This window comes from Acipenser ruthenus, chromosome 32, assembly GCF_902713425.1.
Source record: "Acipenser ruthenus chromosome 32, fAciRut3.2 maternal haplotype, whole genome shotgun sequence".
NCBI lineage: Eukaryota > Metazoa > Chordata > Actinopteri > Acipenseriformes > Acipenseridae > Acipenser > Acipenser ruthenus.
The window spans coordinates 14,441,116-14,467,954 of NC_081220.1; the positions used below are offsets into that span (position 1 = coordinate 14,441,116).

The 26,839-nt window shown below is 46.0% G+C and overlaps 2 protein-coding genes across 4 annotated transcripts; one reads left to right on the top strand and one right to left on the bottom strand.

Moving 5' to 3' along the window:
* The first annotated feature begins 1,992 nt into the window (after positions 1-1,992).
* On the top strand, positions 1,993-21,038 carry LOC131703222 (synaptic vesicle glycoprotein 2A-like). Its single transcript, XM_059006218.1, has 13 exons — positions 1,993-2,196; positions 8,026-8,880; positions 12,609-12,789; positions 13,719-13,870; positions 14,143-14,276; positions 14,694-14,783; positions 14,963-15,073; positions 15,700-15,788; positions 16,636-16,800; positions 17,560-17,693; positions 18,639-18,842; positions 19,454-19,613; positions 19,875-21,038. Exons 2-13 carry the CDS (start codon positions 8,259-8,261, stop codon positions 20,056-20,058), a joined length of 2,226 nt encoding a protein of 741 aa, XP_058862201.1. The 5' UTR covers positions 1,993-2,196; positions 8,026-8,258; the 3' UTR covers positions 20,059-21,038.
* A 326-nt stretch (positions 21,039-21,364) lies between these two features.
* Positions 21,365-26,183, bottom strand: LOC117395565 (bolA-like protein 1). 3 transcript variants are annotated; one of them, XM_033994534.3, is made up of 2 exons: positions 26,025-26,183; positions 21,365-24,958 (listed from the first exon to the last, which is right to left on the bottom strand). In XM_033994534.3, exon 2 carries the CDS (start codon positions 24,926-24,928, stop codon positions 24,497-24,499), a length of 432 nt encoding a protein of 143 aa, XP_033850425.2. In that variant the 5' UTR covers positions 24,929-24,958; positions 26,025-26,183; the 3' UTR covers positions 21,365-24,496. The 3 variants fall into 3 exon arrangements, with proteins under 3 accessions (XP_033850425.2, XP_033850424.2, XP_058862238.1); XM_033994533.3 differs by having other exon boundaries at positions 26,036-26,175; XM_059006255.1 differs by lacking the exon at positions 26,025-26,183 and adding an exon at positions 25,891-26,018.
* Positions 26,184-26,839: the final 656 nt, after the last annotated feature.

A 26,839-nucleotide genomic window follows, 5' to 3' on the forward strand; every position in this document is an offset into this window, starting at 1 on the left:
TTTCAGACGTGTCTGATTATTAAACTCCTAGTGAAACCAGGACTGGATCACACTGCTGTGCAGCGGGAGTCTCATTCCCATCCCTGTAGATCAGGGGTGGGCAATTCCGGTCCTGGAGAGCCAGTGTCCCTCCTGGCTTTTGTTCCAACTGTGTTCTAAATTACTTAATTAGACCAATAATTGTTCCAATTAAGTAATTTAGGGCAAAGTTGGAACAAAAGCCAGGAGGGACACCGGCCCTCCAGGACCGGAATTGCCCACCCCTGCTGTAGATAGATAGTTGTTGGTTGAAGGAGGTTTTTAGCTGATTTTATAGAGAAGACAGCGACAGGATGTTGGTCCTAATAATGTTCAGGCAGTGTTGTTTCCGATGGCGATAATTTTTTCTCTCTACGAATTTTTTTTTTTTTTTCTCTTTAACGTACACAAGAGGTTTAAACGATTAACAAATCACACTGCCCTGCCTGTCAAAATCCTTCGCACCTCTAAAGCTCCAGGGCGACATTTTCAACCTGACTTTGAAAAAGATAACACCAGCCGCCTTTTTAAAAAAACAGGGTGTCCAATCCATCTGCTAGAAAAGCCTCGGCCGTGTTCTTCAGGGCACACACCGCGTTGGCGCTGAACGCTGTTCATCGAGCAGGCTGAGGGTGTTAATCTATGCAGAGAGAGTCACGCTGCTGCAGAGGGGTGATAATTGGAACACAGCGGTGTGTGTTGCGTCGACACCTAGAGACTGCCGCGGGTTCATCTGAGCTAATCTTTTGAGTTTGGACGAATGCAGTGTGGGGGGGGGGGGGGGTCCCCCCCTTTCACTCCTGGTCTTTGTTCCAAATCTGTAAATCTTTTAATTGAACCAGTTAATTAAACCTCCATCCATCCAGACCCTGAAGTAGTTTGTTGAGGAGGCATTGTGGTCCAGGGCTTGTAACCAGGAGGTCACGGGTTCAAATCCCACCCCTGCCACTGAGTGACTCAATGTGTGTGACCCCGAGCAAGTCACTTCACCTCCTTGTGCTCCATCCTGCGGGTGAGACGTAAAACAAACGAGCTCCTATTGGAAGTGACTCTGCAGCAGCAGCAGCAGTTGTTGATGATGCAGAGTTCGCCCTCCTAGTCTTTGTAAGCCACTTTGGATAAAAGCGCCTGTTAAAGTGACTAATTAATAATAATAATGATGATAATTTTGTGAGGTGCACTTTAAGGGAGATGGCAACTGACTGATTTACTAAGGAGATAAGAGAGCGGTCCGAAGTGTGCAGTGACTGGCTGTGGAAGACCATGGCTGCAGAGGACGTTGAAATCCATCCAACGTACTTGAATGAGCGCCACCCTTGGACTACCAGACCTCATGTCTTAAAAAAAAAATAATAAATAGTTGGGGCATGTACACCAACTGGACTGTCAACAGTTACCAAAAAAAATGCGGGAGGAAAAACGTCATTGAAAAGACGGGGCCAGCTAAACTAAATGCACATTGAAAAAAAAATGAAGAGTGCTCACATATATCGATTAAAGATCAAGATGCTGGCATACAGGTTTTTATAGGAGGCTGTGTGGTCCAGTGGTTAAAGAAAAGGGCTTGTAACCAGGAGGTCCCCGGTTCAAATCCCACCTCAGCCACTGACTCACTGTGTGACCCTGAGCAAGTCAATCTGCAGCTGATGCATAGTTCACACACCCTAGTCTGCTAAATAAACTAATAATAATAATAATAATAATAATAACGTGCACCGTTTAATAATTGCCCTTCCACATTCGCAATTGTTTTGCACAGCAGCTGCAAACGGATGAAACTAAATGTGCAAAAAGTCATGTTGCAACAAATACGTCGAATATACTACTAGTGCACAAGCTGAGGGGGAGATAAAAACCAGGATAGGCGTTAACACGCGCCCCCCATCCCCAACTCCAGCCCAAACGCCCCTTTCCCTGCTCGCTCAGTGGCGCGTCCCCCGGTGCCGTGTGAGAGAGAGAGAGAGAGGCGAGAGGCAGAGCCGTGCTGAATTATATTCTGGTACCCAGAGCATCCTTTGTTTTTTACAGTCGCCTTGGTGAAGCGTTCATTATCTTCCGTAAAAAAAAAAAAAAAAAAAAAAGGCAACCGGCATTTTTCGGCTCCTTCTCTCACTCAGTCGCCGTCTCGGTATCTGACGCACGGATTCGACAGAAACGCCGCACGAGAAACTTATCAAGGTAAAAACAAAATATATATATATTATATTATAAACGAGGAAAGCAAAGATGAATTGAAAGTCCAATTGTTTAATGCGATAAACATATATATATATATATATATATATATATATATATATATATATATATATATATATATATATATATATAATTCTAGTTCATGTAGCCATTTTGTACAGCTAAATCGTTGCTGTTTTTTTGTTTATTTTTAAATTTATTAAAATGCATTTAATATAACAACGATATATATAAACGTTTCCCTTTTTGCAGAACGATGTACTTACACTTTTCCATTATTATTATTATTATTATTATTATTATTATTATTATTATTATTATTTTAATCCTATTTGAAAAAATGAATAAATAAAAAGATTGCAGGCAGCTTGCATGAATATTTTATTTCACTGGCGTTTAACCGCGTTAGCATATGCGGGGAATGATGATTCAAACTGAATTATACTTTATCATATTTATAATCGGCAGGTGAGCCCGTCTCTCCTGCGTAGTAGGTGTTATTTGTCAGACTGGAGCTATTTATAGCTTCTGCATTGACGAAAAATATGTATTTTTGAATATGTATTTTTCCATAAACCCAATGGAAAATGATATCTTCTTGAATCGCTCTTCGGAGTACACGCCGCTCCGGTTCGCTGCGGTATTTCTGTTCACGGGAAGGCAATTCTGCACATGCTTTTATATTGTAAGCGTGAAGCGTTTTTATTTTTAAGTGGCTTGTCGTTGTACGGTGTGGGTGGGTGGAGGTCGGATGTGTCGATTGAACGTGTAAAATAGGATATGCGCTCTGCGTGTTCATTCATTCATTCATTCATTCGTATGGCAGTACTGTGACCTTGTCTATAGAATAATGGATACCCGCTCCGGCTCTGCGGTGTCGTGTGGAGCGTTCTGGAGAGGAAAAAAAACACAATGCCAACCAAAAGACATCGCGACGTGATTATATAGAGAGAGATAGATAGATATTTACTTAACAATTTTTTTTCAACGGGACTAAATGACCTTGCGCGAAGCGACACACACACACACACACACAAACACAGAGACTGTGTTTATCCTGCGTTATTATAAAGACGCGGTTATTGATACAATAATACCGAAGTGTGTGTGTGTGTGTGTGTGTGTGTGTTTCCCCCCCATTCTTTTCCGCTCCAGTGACCTTGCCTTCTGCAAACAAGACACGCATCCTCCTGTGACACACAACTGTGATGAGGAGAGGATTGCGGGTTACAATCCGGCTGTATTATTATTTTTATTATTATTTGATCATTTAACACGCTTTTATCCAAAGCGACTTACAGAGACTAAGGGGGTGAACTATGCATAATCAACAACTGCTGCTGCTGCTGCTGCAGAGTCGCTTCCAATAGGACCTCGTTTGTTTTTCCTCTCATCTGTATTCTACAGTATTTTTGCAACGTTCCTACAATGATCGCCAGTGTATATAAACCCAATAGCTTCTTTACAAACGTTACATTTTTTTTCATATGGATTGATAGACAGATAGATAGCTGTACAGATAGATAGATAGATAGATAGATAGATAGATAGACAGACAGACAGACAGACAGACAGACAGACAGACAGACAGACAGATAGACAGACAGACAGACAGATTCCCGGTTTGGGATTTCTGTTTTCCTGTGAGTTTAATGATTCAATTCCCCCCCCCCCCCCCCCCCCCCCCCCTCTCCGAATCGTGGATACTCATGCACACTGTTGTGTTTTTTTTTTTTTTTTTTTGAGCTGCCTTCAGTGCTGGAGACATTCTTCAGCAAAGCGTGAGGGGCAGTGATGCAGAGAGAGAGAGAGAGAGAGAGAGAGAGAGCTGTCCATGACTCACTCCCCTTAAAGGAACGCTAACCCTGCCTTTAAAAATCCAATCTCATTGGCACTGTCAGCTTGTTGGTTATTTTGAAATATTTTTTATCGCGTTTTTAAATAACATCCTGTCCGTGCAACCCTTATAATACAACCCCGTTCTCAAATATATAACTTGAGCATTCACACTGCCACGTGCACATCTAAACCCACAAACCCACAAACCAGTACCACTGGAAATCAGACTCCTATTGCACAGCAGTGTCACCCAGTCCAGGTTTTACTACCAGCTTGATCAGCCCCAGTGTGTCTAGCTAACAAGCTCAGGTGTGTCTGATTATTAAACTCACAGTTAAACCAGAACTGGATCACACTGCTGTGCAGCGGGAGTCTGATTCCCATCCCTGTAGATAGATAGATAGATAGTTGGTTGAAGGAGGTTTTTATCTGATTTTAGTGAGAAGTCAGCTACAGTATATTGGTGGTATAAGTGGGATATTTAGACAGAGATCAGGGATGGGAATAAGACTCCTATTGCACAGCAGTGTCACCCTGTCCAGGTTTCACTACTATAAACTTCGTCCCAGTGCCTAGGTAAATGCACCTCGAAATGCCAAATCAGTTCCCTAATAAAGTGGCCGGGCTTTGCATAGCTGATCTGCAGCCTCCCCGAAATCACGTGGCTGCTGCTGTCCCGCATATCACTGGCTGCTTCGTGCTGAAATCTGGCAGCGGTGTAAGGATCAGGCTGTTACGAGTTATTATAATAAGATCATCTGCTGTGAGCTAATGGTGCAATCTGGTTCTTTTTGTTTTGTTTTTTTAAGTACAGCTCTGGCCAAAAGTTTTGCATCATGTAGAATATCAGGAGGTTTGCGTTCGACTTTGTGAAGCGAAACGAGTTCATTCTATAGGGTGATGCAAAGACTTTTGACCAGAGCTGTACATGACCATGTACAGTATTAGCTGCGTCCCCCCATCTGTCCTGCAAACTGCCTTAACCCTATCAAAGTCCAAGCCGCTGGGTTGATTTGAAATCAGAAGGCAACTGTCTGCCTTGATTTCCAGGTTTAATCCCATTGCTCAATGCAAGCCTCTGGATTAGAGAGATAAGCCCAGCGCTTGTCACCTCACACACACACACACACACACACACACACACACACACACAGCTGAAAGCTTATCAGCGGTTTCTGACTGCGGAGTACAGGTGGTAAATAAATAAAAAATAAATGGGACTCTCGTCATCTGGAAGCAGTTTGGGAGGGGAAAATAACGTGACACTGCAGAATTGCTTCTGTATCTTTCCAGATAGATTAGAGCACAGAGTCTGGCAACTGCTGTCTGTCTCTGTCTGTCTATACATCAGAATGTCGGTCTGTCTGTCTGTCTATGTCGGAATTTCCGTTTGTCTGTCTGTCTGTCTGTCTGTTGGAATAGACGTCTCTGTGTGTCTGTCTGTCTGTCTGTCTGTACATTAGAATGTCGGTCTCTCTCTCTGTCTCTGTCTGTCTGTATATCAGAATGTCAGTCTTTCTTTGTCTGTCTGTCTGTCTGTCTGTACATCAGAATGTCGGTCTCTCTCTCTGTCTGTCTGTACATCAGAATGTCGGTCTCTCTGTCTGTCTGTCTGTCTGTCGGAATAGACGTCTCTGCCTGTCTGTTCATTAAGGGTTCCGAGGTTGCTCTTTATTCTGTGCATATGTAACATAGGGCTAGTGTCTTTACAGTGGCTCCAGCGCCATCTAGTGCACAGCTAGGGTACTGCCAGCAACACAAAAGGAAACTTGATCCAAAGTAGATGGACGGTGCTGACTTTTACTTCTGTGGCTGATCTGGCCTGTGGTACACAAGTCTGTAACGTTAACTAACCAGAAATAAACTCAGATGGGTATTATGGTCTGTTTTATTTCTTCTTGGTTTTAGAATTGTATTTCAGCATTATTTCTTATCTGAGAATCTCTCCCCAGTGTCCCTATACCTTGACTGTTATTAATGAGTCATTTAGCAAACGTTTTTATTCAAAGTGACTTACAGAGACTAGGGGGGTGAACTCTGCATCATCAACAACTGCTGCTGCTGCTGCTGCTGCAGAGTCACTTCCAATAGGAGCTTGTTTGTTTTACGTCTCATCCGAAGGACGGAGCACAAGGAGGTGAAGTGACTTGCGCAGGGTCACACACACACACACACACACACACACACACACACACACACACACACACACACACACACACACACACACACACACACACACACACACACACACACACACACACACACACACACACACACACACACAGGGAGTCAGTGGCTGAGCCAGGATTTGAACCTCCTGGTATCAAGACCCTTTCTCTGACCGTTGGACCAGCAAACCTCCTATACTGCAGTTTGTTGACGTTTCAGTGCGGCTGCTTGTAACTGTAAATAATATATTTCTGTTCAGCAGTCTGGAGAGACCACATCAGCTTCTTTATTGAGTGGAGAGAATCCTCAGTCCTGTTATTGACAGGATTTCAGAATGTATGGCTTGGAGTCAGGAGATTGTTGCTAGGGAAGGCCTATGCTCTGGCAGTTGCTAAGGAAGGCCCGCACTGCCCTGGTTGTTGCTAAGGGAGGCCTGTGAGGTCCTTACCTGCTTTTACAGACTGGTTTGTAAGAAATGTTTGTTTAGTTCTTTGAATGTTTAGCTTTTGGGGCTTTTTAATCGAACCTCTGTAGTTAAGGCAGCACTTGTGTAATAATGTGTATTATTTTGTTGAAAAATATAAAAGAGAATGGGGAAGTCTTTCTATTTTTAAAAGACTTTGACCAGTAGTATTATTTTTTTAACACACCGTTGACTTGAAGCGTGTGCGTGACACAGAACAGCTTGTGCAACAACGCAATAAAACCAAAATAGATCTTCTGTAACGAGACACACGCCTTCATAATCCCCGTTGAGCTATCCAGCATTCCATCTCTAGTAAACCCTTCACCACTTACTGGGACAGATATTGCACAGCTGGGAACGCTAGGCTGTCGAAGAAAACACTCCACAGTCACATTAAACGCTCTGAGATATCTTTCATTTTCTTAGGGCACGTTAACGCGGGAGATGAAATGCCAATAAAAATAGTTTGCATGTTTTTTTGCCGCCAGCTCGTTTGCCTCTGATTTATTCCATCGGAGTTTAGGAGGCGTTTTGTAGCTGTTGCTCGCTGCAGAAATTCAAATCCAGTGCAGCAGACTTCAACTGACTCTTAGTCTGCAGATTCCAGGGAGGTTCCATTCAAAAAGCATCCTGTGTATTTAATCTAGTGCTTGTGAAACGGTGCCTGCTTTATATCTGTACTGCAGTCCATGACGACTGCACAAAAAGATGCATCTGCATGGCAGCTTTGTAGTCTACCTTTCTCTTTCCCTCTGGCTAAAGTTTTTGCATCATCACCCTATAGAATGAACTGGTTTTGCTTCATAGAGTCCAATGAAAGCTGCTGAATAATGTTCCCTTGTTAACATATTGAATTCCACCCCCTCTATATAGAATGAACTCCCTCAGCTTCATAGAGTCCAATGAAAGCTGCTGAATAATGTTCCCTTGTTAACATATTGAATTCCACCCCCTCTATATAGAATGAACTCCCTCAGCTTCATAGAGTCCAGTGAAAGCTGCTGAATAATGTTCCCTTGTTAACATATTGAATTCCACCCCCTCTATATAGAATGAACTCCCTCAGCTTCATAGAGTCCAATGAAAGCTGCTGAATAATGTTCCCTTGTTAACATATTGAATTCCACACCCTCTATATAGAATGAACTCCCTCAGCTTCATAGAGTCCAATGAAAGCTGCTGAATAATGTTCCCTTGTTAACATATTGAATTCCACCCCCTCTATATAGAATGAACTCCCTCAGCTTCATAGAGTCCAATGAAAGCTGCTGAATAATGTTCCCTTGTTAACATATTGCACGCTTCATCAAGAAGTCTTTCCTTTTTTCCCCTTTCAGGAGCTGTCCAGGCCCAGCCGGTGCTGAATCAAGCTGTTGGACTCGATCAAAGAAAGCCAGACGGCTAGTCAAGCATAATCGCACAGCCCTCCCCTTTTCTAACAGAGGAGCGATCCTGGGTGCTGAGGTCCCTTCGGGAGCTGTCTTTCACTCCAGGTGCTGAACACCACCGTCCATGCCTTTGGAGTTTCTAGGCAAGCCAGGAAAAGTTTTGTAACTTACTTAAGAAAAAAATGGATGACGGCTACAGGGACCGGACGGCTTTCATCCGGGGAGCCAAAGACATCGCCAAGGAGGTGAAGCGGCACGCGGCCAAGAAAGTGGGGCGAAGCGTGGACAAGGTGCAGGACGAATACACGAGGCGCTCCTACACCCGTTTCGAGCAGGACGATGACGACGATGACGACTACCCCGCCTCGCGGGACGGCTACTACCAGGACGCGGCCGCCGACGACAAGGAAGGGGACGGCGGGGGGGCCTCCAGCGACGACACCGAGGGCCACGACGAAGACGACGAGATCTACGAAGGGGAGTATCAAGGGATCCCCAAGGCCAAGGCGGACGGGCTGAGCAAGGGGGCCGGAGCTGGGGGAGCGGACGGACAGCCAGCCGTCGCCCCCGGCTACCGCGACCTCGCCGCCCAGGCGGCGGAGCGACGGAAGGACCAGGAGGAGCTGGCGGAGCAGTACGAGGCCATCCTGCAGGAGTGCGGCCACGGCCGCTTCCAGTGGACCCTCTACTTCGTGCTGGGGCTGGCGCTCATGGCCGACGGCGTGGAGATCTTCGTGGTGGGTTTCGTGCTGCCCAGCGCCGAGAAGGACATGTGTCTGTCCGATTCCAACAAGGGCATGCTGGGTAAGTGCTTGACGACCCATTTTATTATTATTATTATTATTATTATTATTTATTTCTTAGCAGACACCCTTATCCAGGGCGACTTACAATTGTTACAAGATATCACATTATTTTTTACATACAATTACCCATTTATACCGTTTTACTGGAGCAATCTAGGTAAAGTACCTTGCTCAAGGGTACAGCAGCAGTGTCCCCCACCTGGGATTGAACCCACGACACTCCGGTCAAGAGTCCAGAGCCCCTAACCACTACTCCACACTGCTGCCCATTTACAGAAATGCTATTGAGTTTACCCCCAGTCACAACACAAGCAGTAAGTAAATGACACTTCACGAAGGGCGTGTTTGTTCGCTGATAGACTTGCACACAGCCCCGGTTCACTGAGTTCGGTACACTGGAGGCAGTTATAAAGGACGTTTGCCTGTCTGACTTGCAACTTTTTTCTAATTCAGTGGTTTTCTCGATCACGGCTGCTGTTTGGTCGATTTTTCTGCAGGTTTTCCTTCCATCTGACCTCTCAATCACTTAACCCTTAATTGAACTAATTAATTTGCTTGATTAGACCCCCCCTTTTTTTTTTAATCGTTCTCAGCTCCTAAAAAATTGCCGGTTTTCAAGTCACAGAAAAAAGTTCACTTGAAATCTGCAACTGTTTAAGAGCTGAGAACAATTAAAAAGGGTCTAATTAAGCTAATTATGAGGGTTCTGTTCAGTAATTGAGAGCTCAGTTGGAAGACCACAGGGATCCCCAGGACCAAGGTTCAGAAGACTCTGTGCTATAGCTACTTATTAATTCAAGGCCTCCCAATTGCTTCTGTTAACATGGAGTTTTCTCCTCGTAAAACAACAGCTGTTGATAAAGACCTGGGGAGGGGAGGGGGGGGGGAAACGCTATGAAAATACAGACATTCGTCTTGGGTAAGACTGTGCAAAATCTCTGTCCTTGCATGGATTGTTTCGTACCCCGATTTCAAACCGGACGTTTTGGAGCCTCTCCAAGCCGTTTTTACGAGTTGTGGATTTCGATCCCTCTCTGCTTCAGCTCAGCAGTTATCTTCCAAACAGATCGATGGTCGCTCTGTGTTTGTTTTCCAAAGCTGCCGTGACCCTACAGCGCGTGAAATTTGACTCCAGCACCGCACAGCCTGAACCCCACCTTCTAAACAAAACCTTTCGCACCGCTACAAAGATCGACCGACATTATCATTGAACCAGCTAGTCGGATCTATGCATGTTTTAAAAGCGTGCCGTTTTAATTAGGCTTGGTGATCCAGCGGTTAAAGACCCTGAGCAAGTCACTTCACCTCCTTGTGCTCCGTCCTTCGGATGAGATGCAAAACAAACGAGCTCCTATTGGAAGTGACTCTGCAGCAGCAGCAGCAGCAGCAGTTGCTGGTGATGCATAGTTCACCCCCCTAGTCTCTGTAAGTCGCTTTGGATAAAAGCGTCTGCTGAATGACTCATTAATAATAATAATGAAAACCACACTAGCATTCAATTACATTCCATTTTAATGTTTGGCTCTTCCTAAATCTCCATGAGTCTGTCGCTTATCACTGGAATGTAATTTAAACAAATTGTGGATTTTTTTAAAGTGATACAGAACGCCTGTTAATGATTCATGGTGTTCAGTTGAACAAGCCCAATCACACTGAAGCTGAAGGGAACACGAAGCCACCGCTCTGAGGCTTGGAGCTTCAGGTTTCAGGAGACTGTAGGTTTCAGGGCGCTGCGCGGCACACCAGGCAGGGAGACTTGGGGGTTTGATACAGCAAACCTCAAACTAGGTCTCCCAGGGGTCTCCTGGAACCAGCTTTCAAGATCCTGAGGAAGTGGCTTCATGTTCAACTCGGCTTTAAAGACAATTACAAGTAATGCAGGGAGGAGAAGCTACTGTACTAACTACTAAATTAGAGCTGCCTCTGAGAGGGATTGCCTTCTCTAATCTATTCAAGGTTATTCTTCAGCCTGGCGTTTCTTTAATGAGAAGCTGTCAATGCAGAGCTAGGCTGGAGTTTATACTGCAAGACGCCTCATTCATCACAGCGACGCATCGAGCCAAATTATTTACCATTTCATGTTTTAATTCATTTTTAAATGTCTGTGAATTGCTCACATTATTTAACATGAAAATGGTTTGTCTTTCTTGGTAGTTTCCGTTTTTCCAATACGCTTCACTCAGATGACTTGCGTTCTGGGTCTTGCAGTTTTCTAGAAAGCGCTGCTCTTAGTTATAGTAATATATGACCACAAGCGACCTTCAGTCGTGTGCATATGTGTCAGAACACCTCCAGATGTGTCATTGATATCCTTTATACACCCGCCTGCATGGAGACAATGTCGTATTGATAATGTCGACCAAGGGGACTTTTTCGACCTGAAAAAAGAAACAAGGACCAGGGGTCACAAATGGAGATTAGATAAAAGGGGCATTCAGAACAGAAAATAGGAGGCACTTTTTGTACACAGAGAATCGTGAGGGTCTGGAACCAACTCCCCAGTAATGTTGTTGAAGCTGACACCCTGGGATCCTTCAAGAAGCTGCTTGATGAGATTCTGGGATCAATAAGCTACTAACAACCAAACAAGCAAGATGGGCTCGGGGTGTGAGAATTTCAATTATGTGGCTCTGTGTTTTCCCAGATGCTCAGTTTCCAGGGGTTTGATTTCAGACGCACGGCAAATCAGAACTACAGAAGCAACGGGGTGTTCTGATAACTACTTTGCACACGGCTGCAGGTCACATCACGGTAGGGCAGAAAACCTTATGGCTTTATTAGCCAGCTGGACCGCTGTGGCAGAGGTCTGGATGAATGACTTTCTGAAGGAGGCAAGCTCCCTTCCAACAAGAAGGCTTTGAAAGGCTGAACAGCAGATACTAAAATTATCAAAGGCAAAATCTCTAAAACAGCAGAGAAGGTCGTTTTTTCCGAACTTGTGAAACAAAGACCTCTGTACAGAAAATAGCTGCGTTTTCTCTCCCGGCGGCCGTCACCTCTGACGCACGAGCTGCTGAACGAGAGAGAATAAGGGGCTAAAATTAGCTGCCTCTGTACAGACCCGGATAGAGGCTGTCTCTGTCTCGAGCTGGGGTCTTTGGTCTTTCGTTAACCCTTTAGCGTGGCTTTCACACGTACAGTCTCTCTTGTTCCACAGCGCTGGGTCATGTTGCCTCATAAGCATTCTCTGCAGGACTACTGCGGTAAACACAGGTTTTTAAAATCATCACAGGGATGGGAATAAGACTCCCTGTTGCACAGCAGTGTGATCCAGTCTTGGTTTCACTGTGAGTTTAATAATAAGACACACCTTAGCTTGTTACCTAGACACACTGGGGCTGATCAAGCTGGTAGCAGTGAAACCTGGACTGGGTGACACTGCTGTGCAATAGGAGTCTTATTTTCAATCCTGATCTGTCTGTCTAAATATCCCACTACTACCACCAAAATACTGTAGCTGTCTTCTCCATAAAATCCTCCTTCAACCAATTATCTATCTACAGGGATGGGAATCAGACTCCCATTGCAGAGCAGTTTGATCCAGTCCTGGTTTCACTGTGAGTTTAATAATAAGACACACCTGAGCTTGTTACCACGACACACTGGGGCTGATCAAGCTGGTAGCAGTAAAACCTGGACTGGGTGACACTGCTGTGCAACAGGAGTCTTGTTCCCGCCCCCTTGTGTGTGTGTGCTGTCCTCTGATTGGCCGTTCTGCTGCTGCAGGTTTGATTGTGTACCTGGGGATGATGGTGGGGGCGTTCCTGTGGGGGGGTCTGGCGGATCGGATCGGTCGCAGACAGTGTCTGCTCATCTCCCTGTCCATCAACAGCGTCTTCGCTTTCTTCTCCTCCTTCGTTCAGGGCTACAGCACCTTCCTGTTGTGTCGCCTGCTTTCCGGAGTCGGGTAAGAAACTCACACGCGGTGTAACCGGATATTGGTTCCCCCCCGGGAACGAGTATTCAGCGAATATTTGTACCCCCCTCCAAAAGGAAACAAATATTTGCTAATGTTTTTTCTTTTAATTTATTTCTGATTTCCTAGTTCAATTTTTTTTTTAAATCAGCCCCCCCCCCCCCAATTCAAATTGCAAGGAACTGGAATTGATACTTTTATTTTATTTTTTAGACACATTTAATAATCACTGCGATTTTGTTCAACTGCTTTCCGTTTTAACTGGCTCGCAAACAGCGACTTCGTTTTGAAGGGATGTTGTTGCCACTGTTGTGAGGAGCTCGTTTTATTTAACAGAACGGCGCTCGTTGCAAATTTTGATCAATGATGACGTGTTGGAATTGATTAAAAAGGAATTGGAAATTGAAAAACAGGAATTGACCCCCATTCTTTATTCCCTCTCTCTCTGTCCCCCCTCTCACTCTCTGCCCCTCTCTCTCTCTGCTGTCTCTCTTTCCCTGTCTTGTCTCTCTCTCCCACTCTTTCTGTCTCCCTCTCTCTCTGTCTGCCTCTCTCCTCTCCTCTCTCTCTCCCTCTCCTCTCCTCTCTCTCTGTCTCTCTCTCCCTGTCTCCCTCTCTCCTCTCCTCTCCTCTCCTCTCCTCTCTCTCTATCCCTCTCTGTCTCCCTCTCCTCTCTGTCTCTCTCTCCCTCTCTCTCTCCTCTCTCTCTCTCCCTCTCCCTCTCTCTCTCTCCTCTCTCTCTCTCTCTCTATCCCTCTCTGTCTCCCTCTCCTCCCTCTCTCTCTCTCCTCTCTCTCTCTCTCGCTCCCTCTCCCTCTCTCTCTCTCTATCCCTCTCTCCCCCCCATCCCTCTCTCTCCCCCCTCTCTCTCCCCCCCTCTCTCTCTCTCTCTCTCTCTCTCTCTCTCTCTCTCTCTCCAGGATCGGTGGTTCCATTCCCATCGTCTTCTCCTACTTCTCGGAGTTCCTGGCTCAGGAGAAGCGAGGGGAGCACCTCAGCTGGCTCTGCATGTTTTGGATGATCGGAGGGATTTACGCCTCTGCCATGGCCTGGGCAATTATACCCCACTACGGTACGAGCATCGCTGGGCACAACAGGGGCACAGCAGGGCTGGGTCTTCATCAGGATCGGGTTCAAGTGCATTTGCATTTAAATGCGTTCCACAAACGTACACCGCATCTGCATTTCAAATCCGTTTGGCAAAGCAACTGCATTCGACGCAATGCGTTTTGAAGATCAGCTGTTACTAGTTAATAAACAAACACTCACCTCTTCCCTCCCTCCCTCTCTCCCTCTCTCTCTCATCCCCCTTTTCTCCCTCTCGCTCCACTCCCTGTCTGTCAGGCTGGAGTTTCCAGATGGGCTCTGCCTACCAGTTCCACAGCTGGCGTGTGTTCGTGCTGGTGTGCGCGTTCCCGTCGGTCTTTGCCATCGCTGCCCTCACCCCCATGCCAGAGAGCCCGCGCTTCTTCCTGGAGGTCAGTGCCTTCTGGGGGCAGGGCGGGAGAGCGGGGAGGGGAGGGGAGAGCAGGGCAAAGTGTAACAGAGCACAGCAAAAGCATGGGAAAGCACAGAGAGGTGTGGTAAAGCATAGGGAAGCATTGTAAAGCACAGAGAGGTCTGGTAAAGCATAGGGAAGCATTGTAAAGCACAGAGAGGTCTGGTAAAGCATAGGGAAGCATTGTAAAGCACAGAGAGGTGTGGTAAAGCATAGAGAAGCATTGCAAAGCACAGAGAGGTCTGGTAAAGCATAGGGAAGCATTGCAAAGCACATAGAGGGATGGTAAAGCTTAGGGAACCAGGGTAAACTGACCTTATTTGATTGTTCTGAGGTCTGTATCAGTGTGCTCAGTGCTGAAGTGGGGTTTGTGTCTCTCTCTCTCTCTCGCTGGTAGAACGGGAAGCACGACGAGGCCTGGATGATTCTGAAGCAAGTCCATGACACCAACATGAGAGCCAAGGGGCACCCTGAGAGGGTCTTCTCTGTGAGTACTGCCTGACTGTGCAGCTGAATGGGGCCTCCTCTCGTTTGTAAACTTTCTTATGTTCTTATAAAAGCGCAGAATTACAGCCTAGAAACGCATGCTTCTCTTCTCCTGTCTGACCCGCCCCCCCCCCTGTGTGTTGCTCCGCCCCTCTGTGTGTTGCTCCGCCCCTTCCCCAGGTCACCACCATCAAGACGGTGAAGCAGCTGGATGAGCTGGTGGAGATGGACGCCAATACCGGAACCTTGCACCGGAGATGGAGGATGCGTCTCTCCTGCCTCTTCCACCAGGTACAGTGCGACACGGTGCTACTCAATCCTGCTCCTTAGAGATCTGATCCAGTCCAGGTTTTTACTCCCACAGGTTCCAAAATAGTTCATTGAAGTTGCTGAGAGGCCATTAACTAATTGAGGACCCGCTTGAAGTAAAGACGGGGATGGGGTTGGGGGATGGAGTTGGGGTTGGAGTTGGGGGTTGGGGGTTGAGGTTGGGGTTGGGGTTGGTGGTTGGGGTTGGAGTTGGGGTTGGAGGTTGGGGTTGGGGGTTGGGGATGGAGTTGGGGTTGGGGGTGGGGGTGGAGTTGGGGGTTGGTGGTTGGGAATGGGGTTGGGGTTGGTGGTTGGGGGTGGGGGGTTTGGTGGTTGGGGGTTTGGGGTTGGGATTAGGGTTAGTTTTTGGGTTAGGGTCAGTGTTTCCGAGCTGGCTGTACAGTAATGCAGATTCACAAGCTTTCTGATCCCACGCCTGGCATTGACACTGATCTTTAGATTTGGGGCCGCTTGTACTCAGAGACAAGCCTACGGGCTTTAATATGAAAGGAGTAACAGTGTGTACCAACAAACCTCCTATATCTCCCCCTCCCCCTCTCCCTCTCCCTCTCCCTCATCCCCCTCTCTTCCTCTCCCTCTCCCTGTAGGTCAGGAATAACTTCCTGGAGTGTTTTTCCCCGGAATATCGCCGCACCACTCTCATGATGATGGCGGTGTGGTTCACAATGTCCTTCAGGTGAGAGAGAAGGGAAGCCGGGTCCCGGGGGCATCGCTAGATAAGGGCAGCTGCAATGGGGTGAGGCTGGTAGAGTGGGACCCCAGTGTGCTCACTATACCCTTCCTGAATGATCTTCAATAGCACTACAATGGGGTGAGGCTGGTAGAATGGGACCCCAGTGTGCTCACTATACCCTTCCTGAATGATCTTCAATAGCACTACAATGGGGTGAGGCTGGTAGAATGGGACCCCAGTGTGCTCACTATACCCTTCCTGAATGATCTTCAATAGCACTGCAATGGGGTGAGGCTGGTAGAATGGGACCCCAGTGTGCTCACTGTACCCTTCCTGAATGATCTTCAATAGCACTACAATGGGGTGAGGCTGGTAGAGTGGGACCCCAGTGTGCTCACTATACCCTTCCTGAATGATCTTCAATAGCACTACAATGGGGTGAGGCTGGTAGAATGGGACCCCAGTGTGCTCACTATACCCTTCCTGAATGATCTTCAATAGCACTACAATGGGGTGAGGCTGGTAGAATGGGACCCCAGTGTGCTCACTATACCCTTCCTGAATGATCTTCAATAGCACTACAATGGGGTGAGGCTGGTAGAATGGGACCCCGGTGTGCTCACTATACCCTTCCTGAATGATCTTCAATAGCACTACAATGGGGTGAGGCTGGTAGAATGGGACCCTAGTGTGCTCACTATACCCTACACAAGAAGATCTTCAATGGCAATGGTATTAGATACAAACCGCTTGATAGGGCTGCCTCTGACAGGGTCTTTCTCTCTCTCTCCCCCTTTCCCCCCTCTCTCTCTGTCTCCCGTCTCTCCCTCCCCCCTCTCTCCCTCTGCAGTTACTACGGCCTCACAGTGTGGTTCCCCGACATGATCAAACACATGCAGAAGCAGGACTACGCTCTGCGCACCAAGGTCTTCGTCAAGGAGAGAGTGGAGCATTTCACCTTCAACTTCACTCTGGAGAACCAGGTTCACCGCAACGGAGAGTACTTCAACGACAAGTGGGTCTGGGGTCAGGGGCTACTGATTAGGGGTGTGGGGTTTTCCAGTAGTGTTATTATTATACATAGCATCCTAGTTCAGATTGTATTCTAGTAGTGTTATTATTATACATAGCATCCTAGTTCATATTGTATTCTAGTAGTGTTATTATTATACATAGCATCCTAGTTCAGACTGTATTCTAGTAGTGTTATTATTATACACAGCATCCTAGTTCATATTGTAGTCTAGTAGTGTTATTATTATACATAGCATCCTAGTTCAGATTGTATTCTAGTAGTGTTATTATTATACATAGCATCCTAGTTCATATTGTATTCTAGCAGTGTTATTATTATACATAGCATCCTAGTTCATATTGTATTCTAGTAGTGTTATTATTATACACAGCATCCTAGTTCATATTGTATTCTAGTAGTGTTATTATTATACACAGCATCCTAGTTCATATTGTATTCTAGTAGTGTTATTATTATACACAGCATCCTAGTTCATATTGGATTCTAGTAGTGTTATTATTATACACAGCATCCCAGTTCATATTGTATTCTAGTAGTGTTATTATTTGCACTGACTGTAAACTACACTGTATTTAAATATGAAGCTTGCATTGTAACCCTGTGCTGCCCTGTGACACCTGTGTGAGTCACCTGGGATAAAGACGTCTGCCAAATAAATCAATAATAATAATAATAATAATAATAATAATAATAAATGGTCAATGGTGTTGCTACCCGGCTGCTTGCTCATCTTTCCAGGTTCATGAACCTCAAGATGAAGTCCGTGCTGTTTGAAGACACCCTGTTCGAAGAATGCTACTTCGAAGACATCACCTCCAGCAACACCTTCTTCAAGAACTGCACCTTCGTCTCCAGCCTCTTCTACAACACAGGTGTGAGGAGCCTAGAGCCTCTAGAGCCTTCCCGAGCGCAGAGAGAGAGGCATCGGGTCCGCAGGGGTGTGCCCCGAGTGACAAGCACGGACAGGCATCCCTAACAGTTGATCCCATTTTATTAGTGGTTAGGTAGACAGCGGCACTAGAAAATGCACGAATTCACTCCAGTTGTCTTGCACGAGATGACGCAGAATAATTTTTGTTTTGTTAACGCAGGGGTGTCAGACTCGGCTCCTGGTGGGGGGGTGTCTTCTGGCTTTCGTCAACCCCCCCCCACCCCCCCGCCTTCAAGCTCTCAATTACTTAACTGGTCTAATTATTTGTTTGATTGGACACATTTAAACGCTTACCTCCAGGCCTCAAAATGTTTCGTAGGTCATCATGTACCTTGACCCAAGTTTCTGTAAAAGATCTTGGGGGGCGGGGGGTGGAGGGATAATGGGCAGCTGTGTGGAGTAGTGGTTAGGGCTCTGGACTCTTGACCGGAGGGTCATGGGTTCAATCCCAGGTGGGGGGGACACTGCTGCTGTACCCTTGAGCAAGGTACTTTACCTAGATTGCTCCAGTAAAAACCCAACTGTATAAATGGATAATTGTATGTAAAAAATAATGTGATATCTTGTAACAATTGTAAGTCGCCCTGGATAAGGGTGTCTGCTAAGAAATAAATAATAATAATAATAATAATAATAATAATAATAATAATAATAATAATAATAATAATAATGGGGAGGGGAGGGTTCAATACCTCCAATTGAACATATAAATAGATCAAATGAGTTAATTGAGAGGCTAAGTCAGAATCAAAACCAGAAGACCCTACAGCCCTCGAGGACTGGAGTCTGACACGCCTGGGTTAGGTAATGAACACTTCACTAACCTTGCGTCTGCATGTCTCGCTCTCTCTCTGTCTGTCTGTCTGTCTCTCTGTCGGCCCGCTAGACCTCTTCCAATACAGGTTTATCGACAGCAAGCTGGTGAACAGCACGTTCCTCCACAACAAGGAGGGCTGCATGCTGGACTTCAGCGACGACAACAACGCCTACATGATCTACTTCGTCAGCTTCCTGGGCACGCTCGCGGTGTTGCCAGGCAACATAGTCTCCGCCCTCCTCATGGATAAGATCGGCCGCTTGAGGATGCTGGGTGAGCAGCGGTCTCGTCTTCCTCAGCGTATTACCCCCGTGCGGGGGTCCTTGCGTTGGTTGCCAGTGGGTCACCGAATGGATTTTAAGTGTCCCTCTAATCATTTATCCCCCCCCAACCCCCATCTCCAAGAATACTAAATCATGAATTATTTCTGATTCGTTCTTTGAGATCAGAAAGTGGGGAACTTTTTTTTTTTCACATGGACCTCTCAGAACTACATTTCCCATCCTCCTCCTGCTCACTGGTAAATCCATCTCAGTTACCTATGTGAGCAGGAGGAGGATGATGGGAAATGTAGTTCTGAGAGGTCCATGCGGGTACATGTGAAGCCATCTCGAGGCAGGGAATGCAATTTAAAAGTTAAAAAAAGTGGTCAAAATGTAAAAAAAAATAATAAAACAATACACACACCGTACGTAAACAGTTGTATCAACACATGGGAATATGTAACACAATAAAATAAAAAGGTCCTTATGTACCCTTTGTAAGTTTCGTACCCCTCAGACCGGCTGCAGGACTAGCGTTTGAGTTTCTAGCCCGTGCAGTGCACTGCATGACCAGCAGGTGGCGCCTGTGTACTGCCTGACACTGTGTCTGTCTCCCCACAGCCGGCTCGAGCGTCATGTCTTGCATCAGTTGCTTCTTCCTGTCCTTCGGCAGCAGTGAGTCGGCGATGATCGCTCTGCTGTGTTTGTTCGGTGGGATCAGCATCGCGTCCTGGAACGCCCTGGATGTGCTGACCGTCGAGCTCTACCCCTCGGACATCAGGTAACCTGGCAACAGCCAATCGGACGCTTCCCTCTCTGTTGAACTGCCCCCCAGACGCCTCCCCACCCCCCGCCGAGACGAAGTGACCCAAGCACCCGTAACCTGAGAATAAAAGTACAGAGCGTCCTCTGTTGTTGTGGGTCAAAGGTCTTGGGGAGGGGGAGGGGGGGGGGGTGCGGGGGAATGCAACAGCGCAGAGATTTCTGGAATGGTTTTATCAGCTGTGCTGCTGCTTGATAGGCGTGTCTTTGTGTTCTGCAGGACCACAGCCTTCGGATTCCTGAACGCCCTGTGCAAGCTGGCGGCTGTCTTGGGCATCAGCATCTTCACCTCCTTCGTGGGCATCACCAAAGCCATGCCCATCATGTTCGCCTCGGTCGCGCTGGGGGTCGGCAGCTTCCTGGCACTGAAACTGCCCGAGACGCGCGGGCGGGTGCTGCAGTAGAGCAGGATCCGCCAGCAGGGGGGGTGGGGCGGGCAAGGCAGGAGGGCCCAGGAGCCAGAGTGTCAACAGTCAACACTGTGAACCATCTGTCCTTCGTCATCCCTGATCTCCCAACACGTGGTGATCTTTTCACTCCTGACTCCCCCTCCACACACACGCACACACACACACACACGCACACACACACACACACACACGCACCCACACACTCCCCCGTAACTTTACGACAGTCCATAGGGTTACCCAGTGAAACAAGCCATCGTTGACTTTTTTTTTTTTTTTTTTTTTAAACCTATGGACTGCTAAGCCTGTAGGAGTCTGCAATAAAACACCCCAGCAGTCTTTTGAAGCTGAAGGGAACACAAAGCCACGACTCTGAGGCTTGGAGCTTCAGGTTTCAGGAGACTGTAGGTTTCAGGTCGCTGTGCAGCACACCAGGCAGGGAGACTTGGGGGGTTTGATACAGCAAACCTCAAACTAGGTCTCCCGGGGGTCTCCTGGAACCAGCTTTCAAGCTCCGCAGTCAGCTTAAGGATTAATTCTGATTACATTCCAGTGACGGAGGGCTTGTTAAGTCTGCTATTTAACTGTACCAGGTTTTTAAAACATACACTGCCCCTGAATCGCACACACATGTATTTATCGTAGAATAATTCTCTGTGTGGGGTAAAGAAGCGAAGGGAATGGTCAAACCCGCTCGCATTCATTTCAAACAACAGTAAACTCTCTCCAGTTCGAAAGCCCGTCGTCCGAATGGACCTGTAACGCTGACTCCAGACACCAGCGTCTTAATGCTCCGTCTGTACTGAATCAATCCATTTAAAAACGTAAACTAGATTTGCAGTCGGCATGATTCTGATCATGGCACAGTTTCTACTGCTCTTACAGAGAGAGAGAGAGAGAGAGAGAGTCTGGCTATATGTTTAATCAGGAAAAAGTCATCTTTTAAAAGCACAAAGTAACACCTTCAAATTTTATTTTATATAAAATAAAAACGTTTTCTACCAACGAGCTCCACTTTCACCCTGCTTGTAATGTTGATTTTTAAACGCTCTGGAGAAGCTGTTGTTGACTATCGGGATTGTTCAGTAGCTTTTGAAAGGAATTTCAATGTTCGGAATTTAGAATTCGGGGCGGGGCTTGAGGTCCAAGCTCCTTTTTAACCACACCCACTCAGGGGGTGTGGCTGGATAGCCACACCCCCAGGGGGGCTGTCTCCTGATTGCCACACCCACCGTCACGCTTATAGATGGAAATTTAATTTAAAAAGATTAATTAACACAAAACATATACAAAAAAAAGAGCACAAAAAAGTAGATATGCCGTAGCCGTATAATAAATATAAAAGATTTTAAATATTAAAAATCTAGTAGTGTTTTAAGGATGTATAAAACGAACTAACTAAATTATAATTAAATAAAAAAAGAGAAACGATATCAGGTTTTGTGGTAACCTGTATTAGATAGCTTCCATAATTTTTTTTTTTTTTTTTGTAGGTAGACGTCAAATCTTGTTGGCACGCAGTATTTGTTACGTTTTTGTTTCGGTATCATGTCTTTGCCAAGAAAACGAGTTTGAAAGTGCGTGCGTGCAGAGTCGGTAATGTTTTATAGTTTTAAAAAAAACGTCCTAATGCATTTCACAGAACTGGTGTCGAAAAAATATCAATGGTAGATTTTTACATCGCGTTGCGGGAGATACAGTATTTACTTCGTCTCCCAAATCCGCCGGATCACGTCAGCCCAGCGGTTTTCTCATCGTCGGATTTCATCGTCCATCGGCGGTCCTTTCGTTTTCCCATCGCGATATTCCGTCAGAAAAACAAACAAACCTGTAAATAGTAGGTGGTGTTGTTCGGTAAATGAGTTTTTAATTTTAAGGGCGTGGGGGTTTGATAACGTGGCTGGCACACGCAGGGAGGCACGGACGCGGTCCCACGCAAAGCACAAGAACTCAAAACGGGCTCGGCCCATCAGAGGCATCCGGGTTCTAGCCGGTGAGCCGCCCCCTAAACTCAACAGGGTGCAAAAAGCACACGTGTCTAATCTGCACAGATAAGGGGCTAAGATTAAGACACCTCAAATCAACTGACAGCACAAGTGATCTGGATTATTCAGCACCTGGGACATACCAGCAACATACGAGGTGAATTCTCATCTGCGTCTCAAATTATGCCAACTTCCTTTTTATTTTTATTTTTTGCAATGAGGGGCACGAAACAGGGTTTAAAATTTACGGGACGGGTCGGAACTGGACATCCGAATTGTCAGCTTCCTCCTCGTCATACCTGAGTCGCTCTCTCGAATGTAGCCTTTAGTGGTCCAGCGGTTAGAGAAAGGGGGTCTTGATACCAGGAGGTTCAAATCCTGGCTCAGCCACTGACTCCCTGTGTGTGTGTGTGTGTGTGTGTGTGTGTGTGTGTGACCCTGAGCAAGTCACTTCACCTCCTTGTGCTCCGTCCTTCGGATGAGACGTAAAACAAACGAGCTCCTATTGGAAGTGACTCTGCAGCAGCAGCAGCAGCAGTTGTTGATGATGCATAGTTCACCCTCCTAGTCTCTGGAAGTCGCTTTGGATAAAAGCCTCTGCTAAATGCCTAAATAATAATTAATACATTTTTAAGATGAAACCACTACAAGCGCTCAAGTACCCCAAGCAGTTTAGAGACTCATCAAAGAAATAACATTTTTATTTATTTATTTTTTTTGTACGATTGCAGCGCTCGGAACGATTTATAAAAAACGATCCAGACTTCAGAGGCCAGAAAAGTAAAAACAAAAGAGATATATAATCTGTAGCTACTCTAACTATAAGCAAACTCCAAACCCGTTGCAGTGCAGGTATCTTGTACAGGTATGTCGCTAGACACGCCCACCCCCACGCGCTCCATTCACCTGTGTGTGTGTGTGTGTGTGTGTGTGTGCGCGCCACCTTAACAAACCCCCCAGGTACATTTCCGATTTTTTTTTTTGTCACCAGACGATTTGGTGACAATCAGAACGCATGTTGTGTCACTTTGTTGTTAACTGCCAAATATTTTTCTACTTTTTACGTTCGGCTTCTCTCCTTCTTCAATAATAATAATAATAATAATAATAATAATAATACTACAATAGCCGTAGGTAGGTGTGTGTGTCGTATTTTTGGTACGGTAGAGAACATGAATGCTAAATCTGTTTTAAAGTCAAAAACGTGGCCTTTTATTTATTTTTTAATTTTATTTTTTAACGCGATTGAAATACGACCGCGTTATCTCGTGTGGAGATGTAGCTGTATATGATGTTTAAGTAAAAGTATAAATCTGTGAAAAAGCAACCAAAAAAACACAAAAAAAATGACTGGTTACTATCGTATGTTTGTCTTTTTAATTTGCCTGTTTTGTAAATGAAAAATAAATTGACTACATGGATAAATAAATAGATATAGAAATATTTCAGTGTAGCTCCGTTCAGATGCAGTATTAAGGTTTGTGTGAGATATATATATATATATATACACACACATATATATATTTAGTTTCTGTTTTTTCTTGTACATTACTTGTGTTAAGCTTACCAGCGTTCCAATAAAAATTAAATAATTGTAAAAAAACTGTTTTCTTGTTTGTTTTTTCTCATCATTTTTTATTGCTGTTCGTGTTTTGTTACACACCGCGATACCTCAGCTAGATCCACAATCTCTTTCTCCATTTCGTTTTCAGCACCCTCGGTGCTAAACGGCAGATTATTACAAAGATTTGCTCCCCTTCGCTTCATTAATACCTGCGAGAGACCACTGAAGGACTCGGCCCGAGAAAACTGGAACCTGCATTTTCATGAAGAGAACTAAACCAATAGCATTGCTTTAGTCAGTCTTCAGTCCCATTGTCAGAGAGAACCAATATAATACCAGCCTGAACTAAATCCGAAGATGGTCCCCATATATCTGTTATTCATTCATAGCTACTGCTGGCATTTTAATTGAATGCATGTCAAATTAATGTCCAAACACTGACTTGAAATAAGACTCCTGTTGCATAGCAGTTTGATCCACTCCTGGTTTTACTAGGAGTTTAACACCTGAGCTTGTTGCCTAGACACACTGCGGGCTGATCAAGCTGGTAGAAAAACCTGGACTGGGTGACACTGCTGTGCAATAGGAGTCTGATTACCATCCCTGATCTATCTATATAAATATAGCCTTCAACCAATGGCTATCTATCTACAGGGGTGGGAATCAGACTCCCGCTGCACAGCAGTGTGATCCAGTCCTGGTTTCACTAGGAGTTTAATAATCAGACACACCTGAGCTTGTTAGCTAGACACACTGGGGGCTGATCAAGCTGGTAGTAAAACCTGGACTGGGTGAAACCAAATACATTATAACTTTTTTCAAACAAACAACGGGGAGTCACCACAAGCGATTGCAATTGATCTCAGATCTCCCTCCCATCTCCGATTCACTCCCTGTCGCTCCGCAGCCTCATGCCAGGGTCGTGCTTCAAGCCTCCCATGCAGGGAGGGCTCTTGGCCAGGCTGGGGTCCGAGCTCCACTGCTGGGGGGTCTTGGCCTGGATTGAGAGGGCGTGGACGGAGCCCGCCAGCTCCTCGCGCAGAGCCTCGTTGACCAGGCGGTGGCGCTGGACCAGGGGCAGCCCTTCGAAGCTCGGGCTCACCACCAGCACCCTGAAGTGGGACTCCGACCCGGCCGGCACGGCGTGCAGGTGGCTCTCGTTCCGGACCTCCAGGTGGGTCGGCGCCAGGGTCCGGCTCAGCTTGGCTCGGATGGAGCTCTCCACGGGTCGGTCCATGGGGGTGTGGCTACAGGCTCGTAGGGGGAGGAGTCTGAGGCTGGTCAGGGGGCCGCGGGCCAATCGGAAGAGAGGCAGCATGAGAGTGGAGAGCTAGACAGAGACAGCTTCCTGTGGGGAGACAAACAGCACTGAGACAGCAATCGCATTGACAATGCATTAGCCCACACCTGGGGGAAAAGGGGGCTTGTTACCAGGGGGTTCAAATCCCGGCTCAGCCACTGACTCCCTGTGTGTGTGTGTGTGTGTGTGTGTGTGTGTGTGCGTGACCCTGAGCAAGTCACTGAACCTCCTTGTGCTCCGTCCTTCGGATGAGACGTAAAACAAACGAGGTCCTATTGGAAGTGACTCTGCAGTAGCAGCAGCAGCAGTTGTTGATGAAGCAGCCAGAAATATTTCCGATCTAAAGGGAATGTGGAGATGTTTTTTTTTTTTTTGACGCAGCGCGCTTGAAACCGCAGAGCTCTTGGGAGTTGTATTTCCCTCCAAAGGTACGTGCTGCTCGAACTACGTTACCCAGAATGCAAGTTGGAAGTTACTTTGACCGGAAGCTCGGTTTGGCGAGTTCTCTGTGTCATTTCAGTTTTTCAACTTACGAGTTAAATAATTATATTTAAAATGTTGCAGGCACGTGCATACCTCCCCCCCCCCCCTCCCCCCCTCCCCCCTCCCCCAATTTTGCTGTGAAAATGTAGAGACACGAAAAGAAACGTCATAAATTCAACAACACACAACGTTTTCAACGACGAGAAGTCTTTTTCAGCGTCTTTTCCAAAAATATTTCGCCGTTGAATTTATTATAAGTTGCTATAACAAACGCAGGCGGTTTTACCACACGTTTGACAATGTGAATGTGTGTAGAGGACGATTATTTTAAAACAAAACAAAACAAAAAAACGTTGAATCTGTTTTATCAGCCTAATTAAAGTTTACACTGGGCGACATGCAGGATTACAATGGAACAAACTGTTGTATATTTTTTGTTGTATGTTAAATCTAAGTACAGTAAATAACAGAAATATATTCAGACGCTGTGAACGTACCTTCACGTTACAAAAAACGCAGCCATACACCCAATAACAAAACGATTTAAACATTGTAATACAGCCGCAGCAGCTAAATCAATAACTGTTATCGCAAAATTAATTAACAACAACGAATAAGCTAACAAACATACAATCCCCTCACCTTCCCAGTGGCGCTCCGGTCTATGCTTTTGTAGCGTACAGAATATCTTGTTTGTGAGACGAGTTCTCTGCGTTGTCGCAGGCGTGCGCGCAATGCGTCGTGGGAAATGTAGTTCTGCTGTAACAAAACCGCGTGGACTACAAATGAAGGAGCGGCGATTTGCCTGCTGCGTCGTCTTACGTGAGATGACCCACATTCTGCATGTGGGTAACAGCGCGTTTGGGCCCACGAGGTGGGGTGTCTGTGATTCAAACCATTATTAGCACTTGCGTGTATTTGCTGAGCGGTATTTTACTGGAGATGCGTTTCTATGAGAGACCGCGTGGGGGCAGCACACGCCAGCATGTGCAGGTTGACGGTCTGGAGGCGAATGGGATGCATTTGAATGCAGTATTATTATTATTATTATTATTATTATTATTATTATTATTATTATTATTATTATTATTATTATTTGTTTATTTAGCAGACGCCTTTATCCAAGGCGACTTACAGAGACTAGGGTGTGTGAACTATGCATCAGCTGCAGAGTCACTTACAACTACGTCTCACCCGAAGGACGGAGCACAAGGAGGTTAAGTGACTTGCTCAGGGTCACACAATGAGTCAGTGGCTGAGGTGGGATTTGAACCGGGGACCTCCTGGTTACAAGCCCTTTTCTTTAACCACTGGACCACACAGCCTCCTAGTAGCACAGAAACCGCCGAATCTGCAAAAACAGGGATCGAAACGTCACAATGCATTTCTCCAAATTGTTAGGAACACATTCGTTTTAATAATCAGTCAACTGAACCATACATGTTA